Source organism: Hemitrygon akajei, chromosome 32 (genome assembly GCF_048418815.1).
Source record: "Hemitrygon akajei chromosome 32, sHemAka1.3, whole genome shotgun sequence".
Classification (NCBI taxonomy): Eukaryota; Metazoa; Chordata; class Chondrichthyes; order Myliobatiformes; family Dasyatidae; genus Hemitrygon; species Hemitrygon akajei.
Window position 1 is genome coordinate 6,201,981 of NC_133155.1, and position 21,560 is coordinate 6,223,540.

General features: G+C 41.9%; 2 protein-coding genes across 7 annotated transcripts in view; both read right to left on the reverse strand.

Annotated features, from left to right (window-relative positions):
• Positions 1-1,985: 1,985 nt before the first annotated feature.
• Positions 1,986-13,413, reverse strand: sh3bgrl3 (SH3 domain binding glutamate-rich protein like 3). 2 transcript variants are annotated; one of them, XM_073034572.1, is made up of 3 exons: positions 13,265-13,413; positions 5,220-5,387; positions 1,986-3,255 (listed from the first exon to the last, which is right to left on the reverse strand). In XM_073034572.1, exons 1-3 carry the CDS (start codon positions 13,394-13,396, stop codon positions 3,190-3,192), a joined length of 366 nt encoding a protein of 121 aa, XP_072890673.1. In that variant the 5' UTR covers positions 13,397-13,413; the 3' UTR covers positions 1,986-3,189. The 2 variants fall into 2 exon arrangements, with proteins under 2 accessions (XP_072890673.1, XP_072890672.1); XM_073034571.1 differs by lacking the exon at positions 13,265-13,413 and adding an exon at positions 7,907-8,059.
• Positions 13,414-15,247: 1,834 nt separating this feature from the next.
• The window catches only part of cep85 (centrosomal protein 85), a 131,630-nt gene continuing 125,317 nt past the window's right edge, over positions 15,248-21,560 (reverse strand). For all 5 annotated transcript variants that reach the window (XM_073034579.1, XM_073034573.1, XM_073034577.1 and 2 more), the window contains one exon: positions 15,248-17,400. In XM_073034579.1, coding sequence (XP_072890680.1) covers positions 17,237-17,400 — 164 coding nt within the window. In that variant the 3' untranslated portion in view covers positions 15,248-17,236. The remainder of the gene's footprint in view (positions 17,401-21,560) is intronic.

Sequence of the window (21,560 nt, forward strand, 5' to 3'; positions counted from 1 at the left end):
TCTATAACGGGATTTAAACAGTCGAAGTTTCGGCCCAGACCCTTCATGAAGACTGCACTTGCCAACTTCCTCTTGCACATTTTGTCACGGTTCGCCAGGCTCACTGCAGACGGAGCCCCAGGTGGGAACAGTGCATACTTGAGCAACATACACAAAATGCTGGAGGAACTCAGCAGGGCAGGCAGCATCTATGGAGCGGGGTAAACAGTCGACGTTTCAAGCCGAGACCCTTCATTTGAACTGCACTCTTCCACCCTGGCGCCAATATCAGAAGAAAACCTTCAGATTATGAAAAATATTAAATAAAAACGGAAACATGGTAAGCTTTCAGCAGGTCGATCAGCATCTATGGAGGAATGAGCATCTTTCTTCGTTCTTACGAAGGGGTTGATCTGAAATGCTAACACGGTTCCTCAGATGACGCCTGATCTGCCAACTGCTTTGCACCATATTCTGTATCTGTTCAAGAGCTTATAGATTCTAACTAACTCTATCCTGCTGCTAGTCTGATTTATAAACAGTGCTAGAAGCACAAACATTAAAGAACTTTCGTCCACAGGAGATCCGGGTTGTAAACCAAACGATAGATTTAAACTTTACATGTGCTGACTAACGAGTCCCCATCCCCGTACTGAACAGATTAGCTTCCGGACGTCGGAGCTTCGCAGGCACACGCCCTTACACCGCAGCTGCTTCACATCCTCGCGCTGCGGCCAACAAGTTAAAGCAAAACACTCAAGGGACAAACTTTCTCTGCCGATGCCGCATCTGGGTCACAAAGCACGCTGGTTTCTGCCGTTCCCGGTTCTGTTCTGTTGTCCCCAACAGAACGCTGCACAGACAGCAAAACAAATACTGTCATTAACCCTTTATCCATTTACGAACTGCTTGCATTATTGGAGAGGTGCCGTGTAAATTATCTGCCAGCTTTGCGTTACCGGAGAAACATAAATGCGTGCTATAGATCGGCAGATACATTTCCCTTAGCTCATGAATTTGTGTGTTGCTCAACACCCCAAAAGATCACTTCTTTCGTACTTTATTTTACATTGAACAGTTGGCCTACTGACCAAACGGGACACGCGCCAAATATCTGGCTTTAATTTTGAAAGAATTGCTTATACATATATAAAAAACATTCTGCCCAGAAAGAGAAGCAATGCTTCCACTCCCCACGCTGATCTTTTTCCTCTTCCTGCCTGCTTATTACTTCCCCCTGGACCCCTCTTCCTCCTAAGGTCCACTTCACTCTCCCAGCAGATTCCTTCTTTTCCAGCCCTTGACCTTTCCCACCTGGCTTCACCTCTCACCTTCCAAGCTGGCCTCCTTCTCCCACCTTTTTATTTTTGTCTCTTGCCCCCTTCCTTCTCAGTCCTGATGAAAGGTTTTGGCCTGAAACATTGACTGTGTACTTTTCCATAGCTGCTGCCTGGCGTGCTGAGTTCCTCCAGCATTGTGTGCACGCTACCAGTTTTCTGAAAGTGGCGTGGCCACCTAATCGCATGCCCAGTGGCTACACCAGCCTCAACCCATGTGCTACATTATCCCACCCACGGCTGGTTTCCAGAGCAGCAGTCAGATCTCCAATCCGGCAAGGGACACCAGCTGCAAAAAGCCAATTCTTGTGGGCTTTTGCATGCAATGTACTCAGCTTGACAATAAATTTGAACTTGACTTTCCTTTGCTCCTGGCAGAACTGATCCCTTTCCTTCCAGCCACTGGGACACAGGCAGGAAATAACACCTTAAACTAGACCCACCTCCCTACCTTGAGTCCACTCACTCCTTTATTGACTTTGCAGGTTGTAGTAGGGTCAAATTCAGCAGTGATGACGTTTGCCAACCCTTCCGTGCCCGCGGACCAAGCGGTGGCACCTTTCAACTCTCGTCCTTTCCCTCACAAGTCCAAACCCCACCGAGTTGCGCACAGTTCCTTTCAGAAGGCAAACACTTGAAGAATGGGGGGAAAAATACAGCCAGACACAGTTGGAGAGTTCAAAACATTTCATATCTTCCTGGAAGACATTATTTAATATTTTGGCAGAAAACCTACTTGGTCCAGGTTGGAATAGCGAAAAGGAGAGAGCTGTGAAGAGGGGATAAAAGAGAAAATAGAGCCAAGGAAAAAGAACAAGGGTGTGAGCACATAGGCTTTGCAATGGCTGTGAAGCGTTTCCGTAACAGCTGCTGTGCATCCTTGCAGACATTCCCATGATAATTGCAAACTTGTTTCTCAGAGCATCGGAGAGGCTGCAGCAGGGAGTGGAATCTTCGCAGTCTGTGGGTGTAAAATGCAGAGCCTTCTCCTGGGACACAACTGACAGAACAGGATGCCAAACCCAATGGACAGGAGTACTTGCACTAACTGGAGGGGTGGAGGGTCTATCAGCACACCAGAGCAAAGGTTATTCCAATGACCCATTACCTCACAAACTCGACCGAAAATAAGCCACCTTTCCAAATCCCACTGACTCCTGCAAACTCGATATCACAGGAAGAGTTTTGAGTCTCAATGACGTAACATCCCAGGGATTACAGTAAACAATAGACATTTAAGAACGAGCACATGGAGCAGCCTCAATAAAGTTTATTTACTGAGGCACACCCCACTACTACAAAAAAACATCTTTCCACTAGCTTATGACCCTCCAGCCAAGGACTGCACATACCTTTCTTACTCCCCAGCCAAGAACATGTTACTTTTCATCAGCAACTGCCCCCATCTCAGGTTTGTTCCCAGTCCCAAACACCAGCTCAGGACTCAGACCCCCCCCCCCCCACTGTCCTATTCACTCACCCTCCCATCCCAAATACCTGGAGAGAGGGAGCTGAATTTCACAATTGGTCCTCTTCCAAATCCCAGCTGCTCTCTCTCCCCCCTAGATAGTGAGTCACTCAACACCCACCCCATTTAATTTTGCATCCTACCCCTTACCCTGAAGGAATGGCAAGTTGTTAATGCAGCTGTGGAGTAACTAGGCTTAACTCATTAATAGTTGAAGAATAACTATGGAATGCAGAATTGGCAACATGCTTCCAATGAAGGAGCAAAGGGTGAGCAAGCATGGCGCCGTTACTGTTTATGGGTGCTTCTAAAACCGCTGGATGATTGGGATTGCACGTGGGGTGTGAGAGTTGTATCAGGGTTGGCTCTGCACTCTGCTCTTCGTCAATCTGGCGCGGAGCGAATTTAGTCAAGCTTCAGAAACTTCCGCACATCACTTGTCTCCACAGCTTCCACAAAATCTTCGTAACCCTGGGGGGGGAGCAAGAGTCCATTGATTAAATGTGGTCCTCCGTCTCAGGCTGGGAATAGATTACCACATCACCCATTTGTACACACCCCCCACCCCACACCAATTTCCAACTCCTCTCCCCAAATAATTTCCTGGCCTGCTTTTCTCCACCTCCCAACACCAAGTAATCTTTGATCCCATGTCCAGCATAGTTCCATCCCCTTTCGACGACTCATGCTCTCACCCCCACAATTCTCCAGAAATTCCTTGAACTCTCTGACCATCAGATTCCAAAGCCTTCTTATTCCAACTTTTTGCTCATTACTGTCTTGATTGTTCCAGCATTGTCATATGAGCCATGACTCAGATTAACTCCCTACACTGTTCTGCCCCCTGAGCAACCCATTTCTCTAGAATTAAGAAGGTCTTTGCAACTAACTCTGGAAAAACAACTATTTTTTCATCCTTTATTAGCCTGGGTAAGAGTTTGTCTGAAAACATACTTATAAGATGTATCACTAGAATTAGGCTATTTGGCCCACTGAGTTTGCTCCACCATTTCATCATGGCTAATCCACTACCCTCTCAATGTTCTATCCTGCTACCTTCTCCTGTATCCTTTCATACCAGGTGACTTATCTACCTTCAGACCTTTCAGTTTCCCCAAGCACCTTCTCCCTAGTAATAGCAACTGCAACTCCCATGACACTCTTGAACTTCCAGCATACTGCTAGCGTCTCTAACGGTGAAGACTGATGCAAAATACCTATTTAGTTCATCCGCCATTACTACCTCTCCAGCATCATTTTCCAGTGGTTCAGTATCTACTCTTGGCTCTCTTTACTTTTTTACATATATGAAGAAACTTTTGGTGTCTTCTTTGATATTATTGACTAGCTTATCTCCATATTTCATCTTTTCCTTCCTATGGCTTTTTAGGTTGCCTTATGTTGTTTTTAAAACATTTCCCAATCGTCTAACCCCACTAATTTTTGCTCCATTATATGCCCTTTGTTTTTATGTTGACTTTGACTTTCCTGTCAACTGCAGATGTGTCATCTTGCCTTTAGAATACTACTACTACTTTGGGATGTATCTATCCTATATACACATTCACCACCTCACACCCACATCTGAACACTTACCCTGTAATAAATGTTCCATGCGAATTATACCTAAAGAAACCCACTACAGAGACTTCTGATCACCACTCCAAACTCTGTAGCCCACTTAATTCTGCCCTCTGCACACCAGCCCTGCTGTTCACATTACACACCAAGCCTCTATTTCTATACACAAACACACCCGACTCCCTGCTCCCCACATAAACATACCAGACACTATCCACCAAGGCTTCTAAATGTCTTTTCTCCTGCACTCCAAACAGCCCCAAAACCCCACTCCCCTCCATCCACATACACCCCCCCAATCTCCATCCCAATGCAAATGACCCACTTCAAAATATCCATATCGACATTCAGGGCAACACCTGCAACTCTGGGTCACTGGGCTCGTCAGGTTTCCTCTTTCCAGAGACACAGCCCAACTTAAAGTTTCTAAAGAAGTTTTAATCTTAGATTTCCCACATCTGCAGTTTTCTTTTGAATTTTCAGCCAATGAGATTTATTGAACTCCACCCAAAGAATCAGCTCCGAAGGGAGTAAATTTATTTATTGAGATACAGCACGGAATAGTTCTTTTGAACCATGCCACCCAGCAACACCCCCCCACCCCCGCCAATTTAATCCTAGCTAAATCACAGGACAATTTACAATGAGCAATTAACCAAACAACTGGTACGTCTTTGGACTGTGGGAGGAAACTGGAACACCCGGAGGAAACTCGCAGAGTCACGGGGAGAACGTACAAACTCCTTACAGGCAGGCAGCAATGGGAGAAAGACCCTTATGTCAGGGTTCTGGGGACTGGTGATTGACATCGGAGCCAACTGTGCCATCCAGCACCCCACAGACCCCAGCCTTACCCCACAATGTTGGTCACCATTGAAGATCTGAGGAGGCAGAGCGCTGGGGTTTCCCGACTTGCTCCTCATTTCCTCCTTCAAAGAGTTATTCTGTGCAATGTCAATCATTTCATACTGGATGCCTTTACTGTCCAAGACACGTGCCACCTCGGACTGCTGGGATTTCACCTGCAATCGATTGAGCAAAGTAACAACAAAATATCAATCATCATAGTGCTCTCCTCTCCCCACAACCCCCACCCCACTGTCGGCAGCTGGCAAATCCTGTAACATTTCACTTCAGTAAAACGTCATACATGGATGATAGAAAAATGGAGGGCTACGTGGGAGGAAAGCAGATCAATTTTGGAGTAGGTTATGAGGCTGGCACAGCATCATGGGCTGAAGGGCCTGTACTGTTCTTCAATTCTCCAACAGTAGCTTGTCATCTCACTCCAACTCCCTCTCCCCCCCAAGAATCCCCCAGAACTACAGTACTATGTAAAAGCTTTAGGCACATATATATAGCTAGGGTACCTATGAGTTTTACACAGAACTTATTTGTCAATATAAATTGGAGAGCGAGTTTGTAAATCTGCAAGAGCAAAGAATGTTGGGAATGGCGAGGGAAGAGCAGGTGTCAGGGGTGGAAGGTGGCACAGGTGTAGACGCACCCAGCCCTGAGACACTAGGCAAGGTCACTGTTGGATTCTCAACAATTGGTTTATTGATCATTATAGAATGTCTCTCTGGTGCTTTCTGCTCCCTTCCACATTTCCTACCACGATTCCCTGCTCCCTGCCTAAGACCTTTTCCACAATACTGTAGTAATTTCATCCTTCTCCATGCATATGCTGGTTTTCCCTCATATCCCGTTCTCCACAACATCCCATCCTTGGATCCGTTTGCTTCCCAGCTCCTAAATAAAACCGTCCAACCCTTTCAATCCCTTCTTGCCTCCAAGCCCGTCATCACTCAACCTGCTCTCCGACTAACTTTGTTCCTTCCCCATTCCTTCACAACAACTGGGTACAGGACTCTTGTTCCTTTTGGTTTTGGTCAGGTTCCTCTAATCAGCTGCTCTCTGCCTCAGTTCTCAAGGTTCCACTGACTTCTAGCTTTTCTCTAAAAGGATTGAACAAGTGAAGCTGGATGCAAATTTGTACCTGGGTACAAATGTCCACCTTAAATCTCGCTGGATGGTCACAATCCCCAGCTGTCAGGTTGGTCTTAGGTGGCGGGAGTGCTGTATGTACTGACCAGAGAGACATACTGAGGAACGTGCAGAAGGGAGAACCGCCTTAGCCCATGGTACATGAGCCCATCTACAAAAAACAAGCTTAGCTGATCATCTTCAGCTTTTTAAATATTATTGCATCAAACATCCGTGCTCAGTGAAAATTGAGAAAGTAGTAACAGAACCTGTAGAACCCATCTGGCTTGTATCAAGCTGGAGATGCGGGGAGGGTGATCTGCAGTGACGCATTTAATGCAAATTTTAACTTCAGTGATTATTTATCTTTAATAAAATACTCAGGGTTACAAGGCCAATGAACTCAGCTAACTTAATACTTGGGTAAGCATCACATTGAAATGTCACGACATGTGCACATTTAATTCACAAAATTCCTACATGCTTCATACCTTCTTCCTATATTTTTAAGATAACATTCACTTATGCCTTTCCCCCCCTGTGGCTCCTAGATTCCATCATAAAATTGTTTGTTATATGCTATGTCATATGACGTAGGCATTCATGGTCTATCCATGACCACGACTGTTCTTGGCAAATGTTTCTACAGAAGTGGTTTGCCATTGCCTTCTTCTGGTCAGTGTCTTTACAAGACAGGCGACCCCAGCCATTATCAATACCCTTCTGAGATTGTCTGTCTGGCGCCAGTGGTCGCATAATTAGGACTTGCGATATGTAACTACTGCTCATACGACCATCCATCACCTGCTCCCATGGTTTCATGTGACCCTTATAGGGGGGCCAAGCAGGTGCTACACCTTGCCCAGGGGTGACCTGCAGGTTAGCAGAAAGGAGTGCTTACATCTCCTTTGGTAGAGACGCAGTTCCACCCTGCCACCCAACATAATTAAAAGCAAGTTAAATACACTGATGTGGGGCTGAGAGCTTGTTTATACTAGTGCAGGTTAACAATAGTAGGCTTCCCTAGCTGCAACATTATTTAACACTGAATCAAAGAAACTTGAGCAGAAGGTGCTCAAGGACTGGTTTAGGTAGGGAAAGCCTCAACTTCAGATCCTTGGAAGCTGAAGGCATGGCTCTCATTGGTATGAGAGGCAGGCCAGAGTTAGAGCAGCAAAAATAGCTCAAAAAGTTATATGTGCAGTGAAAATTGTGGAACTGGAGATGGGCAAGGATGTGCAACAAGGCTTCATTCCCGGACAAGTTCAATGCCTTTTATGCTCACTTTGTTCTTCACAAACTCCCACAGACCCTGACAGCCCTGTGAGAACATCCTTCAGGAGGGGGAGCCCACGGAAATCAGCTGGCCAGATGGGATACTTGCCCGAGTACTAAAGACTGGCACTGATTAACTGGCTGGAGTGTTCACTGATTATCTTTAACTTCTTGCTTCAGCAGCCTGAGGTATCCACCTACTTCAAGCAGGCTTCAATTATACCGGTGCCTAAGAAGAACGTGGTAAGATGCCCAATGACTATCATCTAGTAGCACTTACATCCACGTGATTAAGTGCCTTGAGAAGGTTGTGATGAAACGTATCAACTCCTGCCTGAGCCCCATCTGAAGGAGCTTTCTGCAGCAGAGTCAGAGTGGACACCATCAGTCTAAGTGCTGTCACAGATACAAGGTCCATAAAAGGTTCAAATGCTACCGAGTCTGTTAGTTGGAGTTCTGTAAGTGAGAGGGGTAAAGTGTGAATGGAGTATACTTTGAAGACAATAGATGTATATGAATATATTGGTTGGATTTTAATGACAATCCAAAAAAAACCTCATGATGTTCTTCTGATTAAGATTCATAAATTGATTAAAAATCTAATCTGATGGGACTTCCAGTTCTCACAATCCAAATTATTCCTGGCCTGCAATTCCATCATAACAATACTCATCCAGTAAAGTGTTTTTCAGCTGGAGTTGAAGATATTAATTGGCAACAGATGTTGAGTGAACTCGGGTTTGGATGGGTCAGGAACAGTGTGTGGAAGGCTCAGCACGTACTTGGCCAGAACTAATCTGTCTTACAAAGCAGCTTTGCCCATTCATTACGTCGGCTCCAGGAGGCCAGGAAACAGTTGTGTCCAGAGTGGTTTCTGAGCTGAACCTGAGCTTTAGGTGTCAATTGGAGATCAGGCCTCCAAGAGACTAATTACCAGGAATATTTTCAACAGGCGTTGAGCAATATTATGGCATACATTGAAGTTATTTAAATGCTTCGTTTTAAATGAAAACTGAAGTATTTAATCTAAAAACAAGTCTTTATAGGTTATTGTAAATACAATGACATCTATCCCAATCTTTCCAAAGGGCAGTTCCTGGATGAAATTCAAGTTCAGTTTATTGTCTTTCAACTCTACACATGTATACTGCCAAATGAAACATGTTCCAATGGACCAACACAGTACATACAACTCACACAGTAATATTAGCAAAAATAATTTAACAAATAATAAAGTGCATGCAGACATAAAGGACAAACAATTCAACCATTAACTGGAGCCAGAGTGGCTGCTTGGTCTGGACATTCCCATGCACAGTTTGCTTTCAACACTATAGCTTCCCTATTAGTAAGGAGTTGGTGTTAGGATGAATGGCTGGTATGAATAATGCAAACCTTTCAGCCACTTGAAGAGCCCACACAGCACTCACTCTCTACCACACTATGTCTTTGACTCTATAAGTAAGAACTATACATCTGGACTTGATGCCACTGAGTCTGTGGCATGAAGCAAGTTTCATTCCTGCTGGCATCCTTTATTGTTTATATATTCGTTTGCAGTTTGCCAGAAGCTAAAGATGGGAAGGGAGAGAAACAGAGGGATATCAGATGACCGAGAGGGTGAAAAAGATGTACATCACACCATTCATGCACAGCACCTGATGATAGCAATGCTTGCAAATCTGAACTGTGTTACATGGAAACAATTACTTGTTAATGACTGTCTTATTCATTGTAGCTTTGTTTTATAAACTAGAGGGGCTAGCAAAGATTAAATGGGACGTGATGGACCACTATACGGGTTGTTTGAAAATAGGAATGGAAATGCACACAATTATAAGGCCTTCTGATAAAGAGAAATTGCTTCCAGTGCAAGATTCAGAAACAAAGTACACAGATTTAAGATAATTGTCAGATTAAAAACCAAATGGGAGACAAGATGTTGTAATGATCCTGCTGAATAACCCAAAAGTGATAAAAGCAAAGTCAACACTATCATCTAGAAGGGAATTAAATGGAAAACTGTTTGAGGGCTGTGGAAATAGAGAAGGCAGGGGGTGCATTGGAAAACATTTTCAGAGGGAGAGCTCAAGGTCAGGCTAAGTGGTTTTTTTTATACCAGGATTGATTTTTCCATTTCTGATCTGTGCTTAGGATTCATGAATATTGCTCTTCATTTCTGCTCCTTATTGATTGAGTAGCAGTTCCTCAGGATAGCACTAAATCAGCATTGCCAAGAAATCCTAACCAGGAGAGATGATATTTTAACAAAGTTGAGATGCAACATGACTCATGAAAGAAAGGCGATGGACACAATCTAAGCACAAGTAGCAATTCCACTTTTCTATGGTAAACCTATGTAGCTGACATTTATATTGGTATAGATACTGAATGAATTAAGGTACAACACAGAAATGGATAATTCGACGCAGATGGTCCTTCCAGTCTATCACACGGGCCTACTCACACACTTTCCTCCTACCTCATACTCAGCAAGACTCTTCCTAACTTCCTCTAATCTGTGAGTAAGTTTGATATTCATACCACTCAACACGTAACTCAATTTCATTCAAATTTCCTGTTTGATTTAACGTTCATTGCCACACATAAATGTTCTGTAATTCTCCCCACAAGAAATCACTACCCATGAGATGGGAAGCAAGGAAATGGCGGATGAACTGATTAAGTATTTTGCATCAGTCTTCACTGCCGAAGACACTAGTAGTATGCCGGAAGTACAAGAATGTCAAGGGGCAGAAGTGAATGCAGTTGCAATTACAAGGGAAATGGTGCTTGGGAAACTAAAAGGTCTTAAGGTAGATAAGTCACCTGAACCTGATGTACTACACCCCAGGATTCTAAAATAGTTAGCTGAAGAGATTGTGGAGGTATCAGTAATGATTTTTCAATAATCAATAGAGTCTGGCATGGCTCCAGAGGACTGGAAAACTGCAAATGTCGCTCCACTATTCATGAAGGGAGGGAGGTAGAATAAAAGAAATTACAGGTGGGTTAGCCTGACCTCAGTGGTTGGAAGATGTTGAAGTAGATTGTTAAGGATGTGGTTTTTGGTACTTGGAAGCACCTGACAAAATAAGTCAAAATCCCATGGTTTCCTTAAAGGAAAATCTTGCGTGACAAAACTGTTGGAATTCTTTGAAGTAACAAATAATGATAAAGGATAATCGGTGGATGTTGTGTACTTGGATCCTCAGAAGATGTCACACATGGGGCTACTAAACAAGAGCCAGGGTATTATGGGAAAATACGAGCATGAATATTAGGATTGGCTGATTGGCAGGAAGCAAAGAGTAGGAATAGAGGGATCCTTTTCTGATCTGATTGCCAGTGACTAGTGGTGTTCCACAGGGGTCTGCGTTGGGATTGATTCTTTTTATGTTGTATGTCAATGATTTGGATGATGAAATTGACGGCTTGGTGAGCAAGCTTAGAGATAATACGAAGATAGGTGGAGGGGCATGTAGTGTTAAAAAAGCAGAGAGGCTGCAGAAGGTCTAGAGGAGGAGAATGGGCAAAAAGGTGCCAGATGGAATAGTGTCCAGAAGTGTCATGCACTTTGATAGAAGGAATAATTATTTTCTAAACAGGAAGAAAATTCAAAAATCTGAGGTGTAAAGGGATTTGGGAGTCCTCACACAGGATTCCCTAAAGGATAATTTGCAGCAATTGATGACTTTGGTCCTGTACTCGCTGAAATTTAGAAGAATGGGGGTGGGATCTAACTGAAAACTATCAAATGTCGAAGAGTGGATGTGAAAAGGATACTTCCTTTGATGGGGGAGTCTAGCACCAGAGGGAACAACCTCAAAATAGAAGGACATAATTTACAACAGAGATGAAGAGGAATTTCTTAGCCAGAGGCAGGCAAATCTGCAGAATTCATTGCCACAGGTGGCTATGGAAGCCAGGTCACTGTGTGCATTTAAATTGGAGGTTGACAGGTTCTTGATTAGTCAAGGCGTGAAAAGTTATGGAAGAAAGCGGGAGAGTGGTGTTAAGATGGAAATAGATCTGCCATGATACAATGGTGGAGCAAATTTGATGGGCCAAATGGCCTAATTCTGCTCTTATGTCTTATGGCATCTATACTAAGTGGACAATTACATAATGTTAATATTTTAGTTGTCTTTTAAAAAAGGAACCCTGACCTTTACAACCCTTTCTTGTGTCTTCACGTCTCTACTTACGTTTTGTATATTTGGCAGATTTTGTAACTAGAGATTTCTGTATGTTTTCAAAAGCTGAGATACATTGGAACTAAAATGGTAGGTCACGATCACCATTGTGCATACTGACTCGCACAAGATCCCAGCCATACAGCAAATTCTCATGCTTCCATGGTCTTACCTGTATCACAGGAGCCTTCTGCTCCCATTCAAATCTTACACTCATCCATTTCCATTGTCTCATCACCAGCACAACCTTTCCTTTAGCAGTTTGAAGCCTCTAGCTCTCGAATTCCTTCACTATATTTTTCTGCTACTCCTGCACCATCCCCTCTTCCCATACACACAAAGTTCTCGTTTAAAACTTAACTGTTTGATCAAGATTTTTTTTTAAATCATTCACCTAAATATTTTCTTAAGCGATTTGTTATCAAGTCTTGTTTTGCACTGCATGAATGAGCCACGATTTTAAAAAGACATATTAAAGGCATGTACAGTAAAACTGCATACAAATATAGATATAAATTAGAGCTGAATGTGCACAACTTAATATTTTCAAAGATTGCTTTTAAACAGATGAAAACTAAATATTTTAAGTAGGCATAACCGCACTCATGATGACCATTCACACTCACCGTTGATAAGACTGGGTCTACAAAATACATCTTGAAACAAAGGCTTTGCCAAACCTGGATTAATGTTAATTTCCTTCTCAATTTATTTATTAAACAGGAGTCCTTTTAACTGGACCGTGGAACAGTTTACAAAATTTACTTTAAAAAAACCCAGAACATCAAACCTAAAATCCAATTAAAGCGCATTAATAAACCTGATTAGTTCAAATTTACTCATCTTTCCAGGGAACTTGCATTTCATTTGCAGGTTTAGTCAACGTGTTATATTTGTAATAGAACAACCCTCAGTCTAATCCTCGCGATACATTTGTTGCACCAATTTTGTTTTCTTTCTGAGACGAGGGGAGATGGAGCAACGTCAAAGATTTTTTTTTAAAAGGGCCAAGGAAGAACAAGTCGTATATAAGTGCTGCAGACGGAGTTACAATGGTGGAACGGGAGACGGGAAGAATCGGATGTCAAGAGAACAGATGGTGTCTATATGAATGGAAGAGATTGGTAGGGTGGGGCGGCGTGGGGGCAAAACTCGCAGCTCAATTACAATAAAGGGATTTCGAAAATTCTGTTGGTAAATGAGAGTGGCGACTGCTTTAATCAAACTAGACTACACAATAACTAAAGTGGTGCGGGATCTTGCTCGGTTACGGAAACCCATTGCCCGGGATTCCTTGGCCACTTTCTGCAGATCCTTCACCGGGTGTGTCACTTTCTCCATCCTCACCGTTCCTCCTAACAATAGACATTTCAGCATCTTTACACCGCCATTGCCTCTTTCCATTCCTTCCTTCTCCGCTCCCCATTCTGCTGCACACTCACCTCCCTGGAGCCGGCAACGGTTGTGTAATACACTCGTATACTCATTTCGCTGCTGATACTCCGTCTCTCTCTCACTCTCTCTCTCACAGACACATCTACACAGGCACTAACTTCCAAGCTGAGCCTCGCCATGTGATTTATCACGGCCAATAGGAAAACCGTCCATTCATCGCGTCAGGAAGTTCAGGGACCGTCTTTAAATGTAAAAATAACAGTTCTTGTTAGTTTCAGTGATACTGCAATACCATATTTACATTCGTTGCTTCAACTTTCTATCTTCAATAAAAATACGAGGGTATTTGCAGTATAAAGTAGTGTGTGTGGGGGGACGGGACGGTGAACAATGGATTAGATCAAATATATATACTCAGTTAAATACCAATTGTTTTCTGGGTAAACATTTTACTTTGGGCATTCTGCCCATCAAACACCCACAGGCCTGATTAACCATGCGTTAGATAAGGGTAAAGCTTTCTGTACGCTCCACACTAAACACTGCCAGGTCAGTTCAGGGACAGAGAAATATGTAATATATTCAAAATTTAAGATTCAAGATTGTTTAACATCATTTCCTGTACACAAGTGTAAGGAGAACAAAGTAATTGTTACTCTGGATCCGATGCAGCACAAAACACACAAAATATAAAAAATACAATCATTATTTTAAAAATGCACAATAAATACATAAGATACTGTAGTTTAAATGTATAGATTGATTGTACAGTATGTCCATAAAGTGACACCAGGCTACATAAGGTGACTGACGGGCAATAATAAAGTAGTGGTGGGTTATTGGGCAGAGGTGTTCATCAGCCTTACTGCTTGGGGAAAGTAACTGATTTTGAGTCTGGTGGTCTTGGTATGGATGCTACGTAGCCCTTTCCCTGATGGGAGTAAGTCAAACAGTCCATAAGCAAGGCGTGTTTTAAAATTACCTGGAGTTGTTGGTTCTTTGTAATTGTTATCCAAGAGATTAGACAGCTCATTTGCATTTCTAAAATAAAGTGCAATAAATATGGAACATCATGAAGAAGCAAATGACCTGGACTATTTACTCAAAAAGGTAAATATATTTCAGATTTTCAATATGTGCAGCTTTTTTGATTTTAAAATACAGAATGTAAACCTGTTTCTATTCCTATAAATATTATGCTTTTCGGGTTATTTTGTCCTTGGTGTTTTGTTCTGTGAAATGTACAGAGCTGCACAACAAACAATTGAACCCCACCTGATCTGCATCACACCATCTTGTACTCATAGTTACCTGTGCATGGTAACAGATCAACTGAATACTAAATGATTGTTCACCCGGGATTTCTGCAATGGACACAACTTTGCAACTGACTTCATATGCACAGCCACCCAAACTCAGAACAGAATAGCTGAAACGCACAAGGAACTTCTCGAATTAACATTCTCAAATATAGCCTATACAGTACTAAATTAGGCTTGGTGTTCAATTGTGTCCTTATTTCATTAACTCTAGAGGCACTGTGAAAACTAATTTCCTCTTTCTGAAATTAATCTATAAATGGTTAGAATTTAATTTCTTCTCTCATTTTATGATGCAACACCTGCATTTTAGACAAGTATATCGTAGTTCCTATGACAATTACTTGAATTTACACAGTAATGCTTCACAAAGCACAATCAAAACAACATCGCACCAAACTACAGAGTAGGGCACAAGCCATGTGCAAGAGGTATCCATGAGGCGCAAATTTGGAAGGGAGGAAAACATGCAGCACTCTGAATACAAGTAAGTCAAAAGTATTGTTGGGCAAGGAGTCAGTCAATTGGAAAGTGTAAAATGTGTCAACAAAATTAAGCCTTGGAAGAACTTGGCCCTCATCTTCTCTTGGGAAAAGACACCATTGAGGGCAACAGAAAGCAGCAAATTGGAAACTTAGGTTGTTTCCATAAGGAATTTCGATACCTGAAATAATGTAAGCTAATGACAGATTCCAAGTTACCACAGGTTCAGCCAGTAAAATATAAATTTTATTTGCAAATACAAACATAATGTATTAAATTTATAAATAACTCTTGGCATTATAAACATAGAAAAAGTTAAAATCAGTATAAACGGATGTGATTTCAAGGCAAAGGAGATGGTGTGAATTTGACTATCACAATTAAACCTGCATTTTATCAGATGAAATATCCCGAGCTATGGCTCAATTTGCAGGGCACTTTCCAGTTATATTAGACATAAATTATTCCCTACATCTTTGCATCTTTATATTTTTCAGTATGAAAAAACACAAAGTTTCATAGGCTGGTAGAAGTTCAGAAACAGTCTAATTTTGCATCAAATATTATATAAAGGAAAACTTTTATTCACAGACCACTGGACAAAGTGAATCACTGATGGGACTTAGATAAATATAGCAAATCATTAATATTAAGTTATTTACAGATGAGGCTTTTCAATCCACAAACGCAGGAAATGGACGGAAAACAAGCTTCTCTGTCCATATTTGACAGTAACACCCTGAGAAACTCGGACTGAAAATCTTTCAGTTTGTTACTATTATAGCATTGCCCAAAGTAAGGATCTTCTACAGGTAACTGTTCAACAATGCTTCTTGATCAGACCCTAGGTTCACGTTATTCAAAGTTAAATACAAAATCATTTTTGTCACAGTTAACTGGAACAGAGTGCAGTTTCAAATGTGCATTTAACATACCCAGGGCCATTTCAATACACTCCACTTTTGAGATTTCAAGAAAGGCCTGAAAACTTAACAGTCCACTTAATTCATTTATTCAACATTTTCCTGCATGTGAGGTTTTAGTTTTGATTGTGTAGTTGCAATTCAATTCTTAATGCTCCCAACTTGCATTTGGATCATCTGATAGATTCACAGAGGAAGAGAAAATCAGATTGGCATAAATCAACAGGAGGGGAGAAATCTGCACATATATCAGTTCCCAGTGTGACAATGTCCATTTCTCGGTCTGGAAGAGGATTCATTTTGAGTGCAATATTTACCAAAAAAAAACAGAACAAGATTTAAAATTAATAGAGATTAACTCTGCCGAGGTGGTGTGGACCAGAAGAATTACACACACACATTCCTGTCCAATTACACCAGAGTAAACACATATCACCAGTAATGAGGCATAAAATTACAGAGAGATAGCAACAATATCACACAGTAATATCTGGGTGTAAAAACTGAAAATGCTTTCATAAATGTGTTTATTAATTACTTTTCTTCCTCTGGACTGTGCTTTAACTTTTGCTGATAAAAGTAACTCATTCCTTAAAAGCTTTCTCATCCAAAAGTTCATCAATTTAACGCTATATCTACTAAATTTAGTCAACAAAATCTCTTCTCTTCCAAAACAGATTTGGCTGCTCACTGAGAAGTGTTCATCAATTCCCATTCTTAGAATTTTATTTTGACTACAAACTTGAAGTTTAGCTGACAGAAGTTCATTTGAACTGGAACTGGCATTAGAAATATTTATGAAACATTGCTGGAAATATGTTGGGCAGCAACTACGGAAAGGGAAAGAATCAACAATGTAGTGCTGACAAAGATTATTGATCTGTAACAGATGACATCTGACCAGATAACTTCCAACACTTTCGGGTTTCAGGCATCTGCTGTCTGACTCTCAAAGCTTCAGCTGCTTTGCTGGTTACCAGAAATATTGTTATTTTCATTTGGAAGAGGAGGACAGTTCACAAGGCAGATGAACATGCACTTTTCCTCTGCAGCAAGAATATTTCCTACAATCACAATGGTAGCATGCGAAAGAATGCTGCTGTCTAACACCCTAAAGGTGCAAGTCACACAACTGTGATGACATCATCTCTGTTGCAAGTTACAAGAAAGTGCCAATGTAGCAAGTTTGTGAAATAGTTTCTTGAATTAACTTCAATGAAGGCATTTTTTTGGACAGATTTTAAGACCCAATGGAGTGGACCCATCCACCTTCCCAGCAACCGACTGCATACATTCACTGTGTGATACAGTTGTCACCCATATCCTGAGCATATCGGTCGGATATCATTGTTCGCAACTCATCAATATCTCTGCCCAGCTGCCTCACTTCAGCCAGTTTCTTGGTCAGCTGCTCAACGCTTTGCCAGTCTCCTTCTTCTGCACTGGTGTAATGCATTGCTGAGGATAGAGAATTGAACACAAAATGAAGTCTACACCAGGAAAATATCATTTGCTCAATTTATGTAGAGATATCTCTAATGTCTTCATGGTTAATCCAGTCCCACTGAAACTACATGTAATCACTGTGACCATCAATGCCATATTAAACCATACTGTAGATTATAAATACTGCAATCAGAAAAGGGTAACGCCCTCACCATTTCCCAGCAATTTCTCAGTGACGACACTTCACTGCCAATTTTGTTCAGTAAATTCAGAACATGTAGAATGTATTGTCAGAGCCTACTCATTTCACAAAGAACTTGCCATAGACAGGTAGTGCCTAACAGATTGCATCTCGTCAATCTCTAAAGTTCCTGTTCTCAAAATACAATTAATTAAATATTGTTATCAAACTCCATTTCATTCTCACACTACCAACAACCATCATCGTTCTCTCCATAGTACAAAATCTGTCCCCTTTGCAAGTTTGGGGCACCGCGGTAGTATAGTGGTTAGTGTGACACTATTACAGCTCGGGGTATTGGAGTTCAATCCTGGTGCCCTCTATAAGGAGTCCCTGTGGATCGTGTGGGTTTTCTCCAGGTCCTCCAGTTTCTTCCCACAGTCTAATGATGCACTAGGTAGGTTAATTGGTCATTGTAAATTGCCCAATGATTAGGTTAGGGTTAAATCTGGGTGGCTGGGATTGGTGTAGCTCAAAGGACTGGAAAAAACTACCCTGTGGCATATCTCTAAAAAAAGTAAAATTAAACTAACACTGAATCACAATCTTTCTGCTTGAACTTATACCACACAGTCACCTGCCTTAACGGAAGAAAACTAATGGAAACAGCAACTTTAAATAGGCATAGCTATCGCACATTTCTAAATATTTGCCAAATTCAAAGTAAATTTATTATCCAAGTACATAAATATCACCATATACAACCCTGAGATTCATTTTCTTGCAGGCATACTCAGTAAATCCATAATAGAATAATAACCACATTAGAATCAATTAACGATCACACCAACTGGGCAAAACTAACATGCAAAAAGACAAATTGTGGAAATATAAAAATAACTAAAAATAATAATAAATAAATAAAAATAAGCAATAAATACATGAGATGAAGAGTCCTTGAAAGTCAGTCATTTAGCTGTGGGAGCAGTTCAGTGATGAGGCAAGTGAATATGAGTGAAATTATCCTCTTTGGTTCAAGAGCCTGGTGGATGAGGGGTAATAAGTTTTCCTGAACCTGGTGATGTGGGTCCTGAGTCTCCTGTACCTTCTTCCTGATGGCAGCAGCGAGAAGAGAGCATGACCTGGGTGGTGGGGATCCTTGATCCTGGTTGCTACTTCCCTGTGACAATGCTCCATGTAGATGTGCTCAATAGTCTGAGGGCTTTACCCGTGATGGCCTGGGCAATCTACTACTTTTTGTAAGATTTTCTGTTCAAGGGCTTGGTGTTTCCATACCAGGCTGTGATGCAACCAAATGAACAGGTTGTTAAGTTTTTCTCAACAATTCAAGTGATCATTCTAATCACCTTTTTGAACCAATTGAAGATGACAATAAGCAATGCTTTGGGGTGCTCTATGAATGCTTTGTATACTGTAAAGAATATAATGGACCAATTAAAGCTGGACATATCCTGCTTCCCAGTCTTACCAGTCATGTTCCTTGCACATACAAGCTGGCCCAGCAGGTATCCAGCTCAGGTGCCTAAGGTTCTGGAGCTGGAGCATAGTGATGAACCTTAGTTGGAGAAAAGGTTGGAATAGAGCCTGACCATCTCTTAAAGCCATCAGAACTTGTTGTGAATGTTGCTGATATTCACAATCATTTAAAACATCTGAAGTCTGAATTAAAAATTAAAATGAACCCATTAGGAATGATTTGGAAAGGAAGTCAAGGCACGTGTATGGTATGTTTGCCTTCAATGGCCAACACACAAAGTATGTCTGTTGGATATCATATTACAATTGTCTGAAACATTCCTCCAAACGTACTCCAACCAATATGTACAATATGATCTGATACAGGTGTATAAGATGATGAGAGGCATTGATCGTGTGGATAGTCAGAGGCTTTTCCCCAGGGCTGAAATGGCTAATGCGAGGGGGCATAGTTTTAAGGTGCTTGGAAGTAGGTACACAGGAGATGTCAGAGGTAAGTTTTTTTTAAATGCAGAGAGTGGTGAGTACGTGGAATGGGCTGCCGGCAACAGTGGTGGAGTGGGATACAATAGGGTCTTTTAAGAGACTCCTAGATAGGAACATGGAGCTTAGAAAAATAGAGGGCTATGGGTAACCCTGGGTAATTTCTAAGGTCAGGACATGTTCGGCACAACTTTGTGGGCCGAAGGGCCTGTATTGTGCTGTAGGTTTTCTATGTTCCTATAGGTTTCTATTTTCTCTGGAGCTGAGGGATAACAGGATAAGACATAAAAATGATGAGAGCCATAAGGGGAATAGTCAGAGTTGGTTTATCATGGTAGCGGCGTCTAAAACTAGCAGGTACAGGTTCAAGGTGAGGGGGAAGAGGGTTAAAGATGATCTGAGGGGTAATAAAAGGTATAAAGGTAGTAAGGTAGAAGGTCTAAAGTGTCTGTACTTCAATGCAAGAAGCATCAGGAACAAAGGTGATGAACTGAGAGCTTGGATACATACATGGAATTATGATGTAGTGGCCATTACGGAGACTTGGCTGGCACCAGGGCAGGAATGGATTCTCAATATTCCTGGATTTCAGTGCTTTAAAAGGGATAGAGAGAGGGGAAAAGGGGAGGAGGGGTGGCATTATTGGTCAGGGATACTATTACAGCTGCAGAAAGGGTGGGTAATAGATAGATAGATAGATAGATAGATAGATACTTTATTCATCCCCATGGGGAAATTCAACATTTTTTCCAATGTCCCATACACTTGTTGTAGCAAAAACTCATTACATACAATACTTAACTCAGTAATAATATGATATGCATCTAAATCACTAACTCAAAAAGCATTAATAATAGCTTTAAAAAAAGTTCTTAAGTCCTGGCAGTTGAATTGTAAAGCCTAATGGCATTGGGGAGTATTGACCTCTTCATCCTGTCTGAGGAGCATTGCATCGACAGTAACCTGTCGCTGAAACTGCTTCTCTGTCTCTGGATGGTGCTATGTAGAGGATGTTCAGGGTTTTCCATAATTGACCGTAGCCTACTCAGCGCCCTTCGCTCAGCTACCGATGATAAACTCTCCAGTACTTTGCCCACGACAGAGCCCGCCTTCCTTATCAGCTTATTAAGACGTGAGGCGTCCTTCTTCTTAATGCTTCCTCCCCAACACGCCACCACAAAGAAGAGGGCGCTCTCAACAACTGACCTATAGAACATCATCAGCATCTCACTGCAGACATTGAATGACGCCAACCTTCTAAGGAAGTACAGTCGACTCTGTGCCTTCCTGCACAAGGCATCTGTGTTGGCAGTCCAGTCTAGCTTCTCGTCCAACTGTACTCCCAGATACTTGTAGGTCTTAACCTGCTCCACACATTCTCCATTAATGATCACTGGCTCCATATGAGGCCTAGATCTCCTAAAGTCCACCACCATCTCCTTGGTCTTGGTGACATTGAGACGCAGGTAGTTTGAGTTGCACCATATCACAAAGTCCTGTATCAGTTTCCTATACTCCTCCTCCTGTCCATTCCTGACACACCCCCTATGGCCGTGTCATCAGCGAACTTCTGCACATGGCAGAATGTAGCAGGATCCTCTTTTGAGTCAGTATGGGTGGAAGTCAGGAACAGGAAGGAGCAGTTACTCTAGTGGGGGTATTCTATAGGCCCCCGGTAGCAGCAGAGATACCGAGGAGCAGATTGGGAGGCAGGTTTTGGAAAGGTGCAAAAATAACAGGGTTGTTATCATGGGTGACTTTAACTTCCCTAGTATTGATTGGCACCTGATTAGTTCCAAGGGTTTAGATGAGGCAGAGTTTGTTAAGTGTGTCCAGGATGGATTCCAGTCACAGTATGTTGACAGACCGACTACAGGGAATGCCATACTAGATCTAGTATTAGGTAACGAACCAGGTCAGGTCACAGATCTGTCAGTGGGTGAGCATCTGGGGGACAGTGATCACCGCTCCCTGACCTTTAGCATTATCATGGAAAAGTATAGAATCAGAG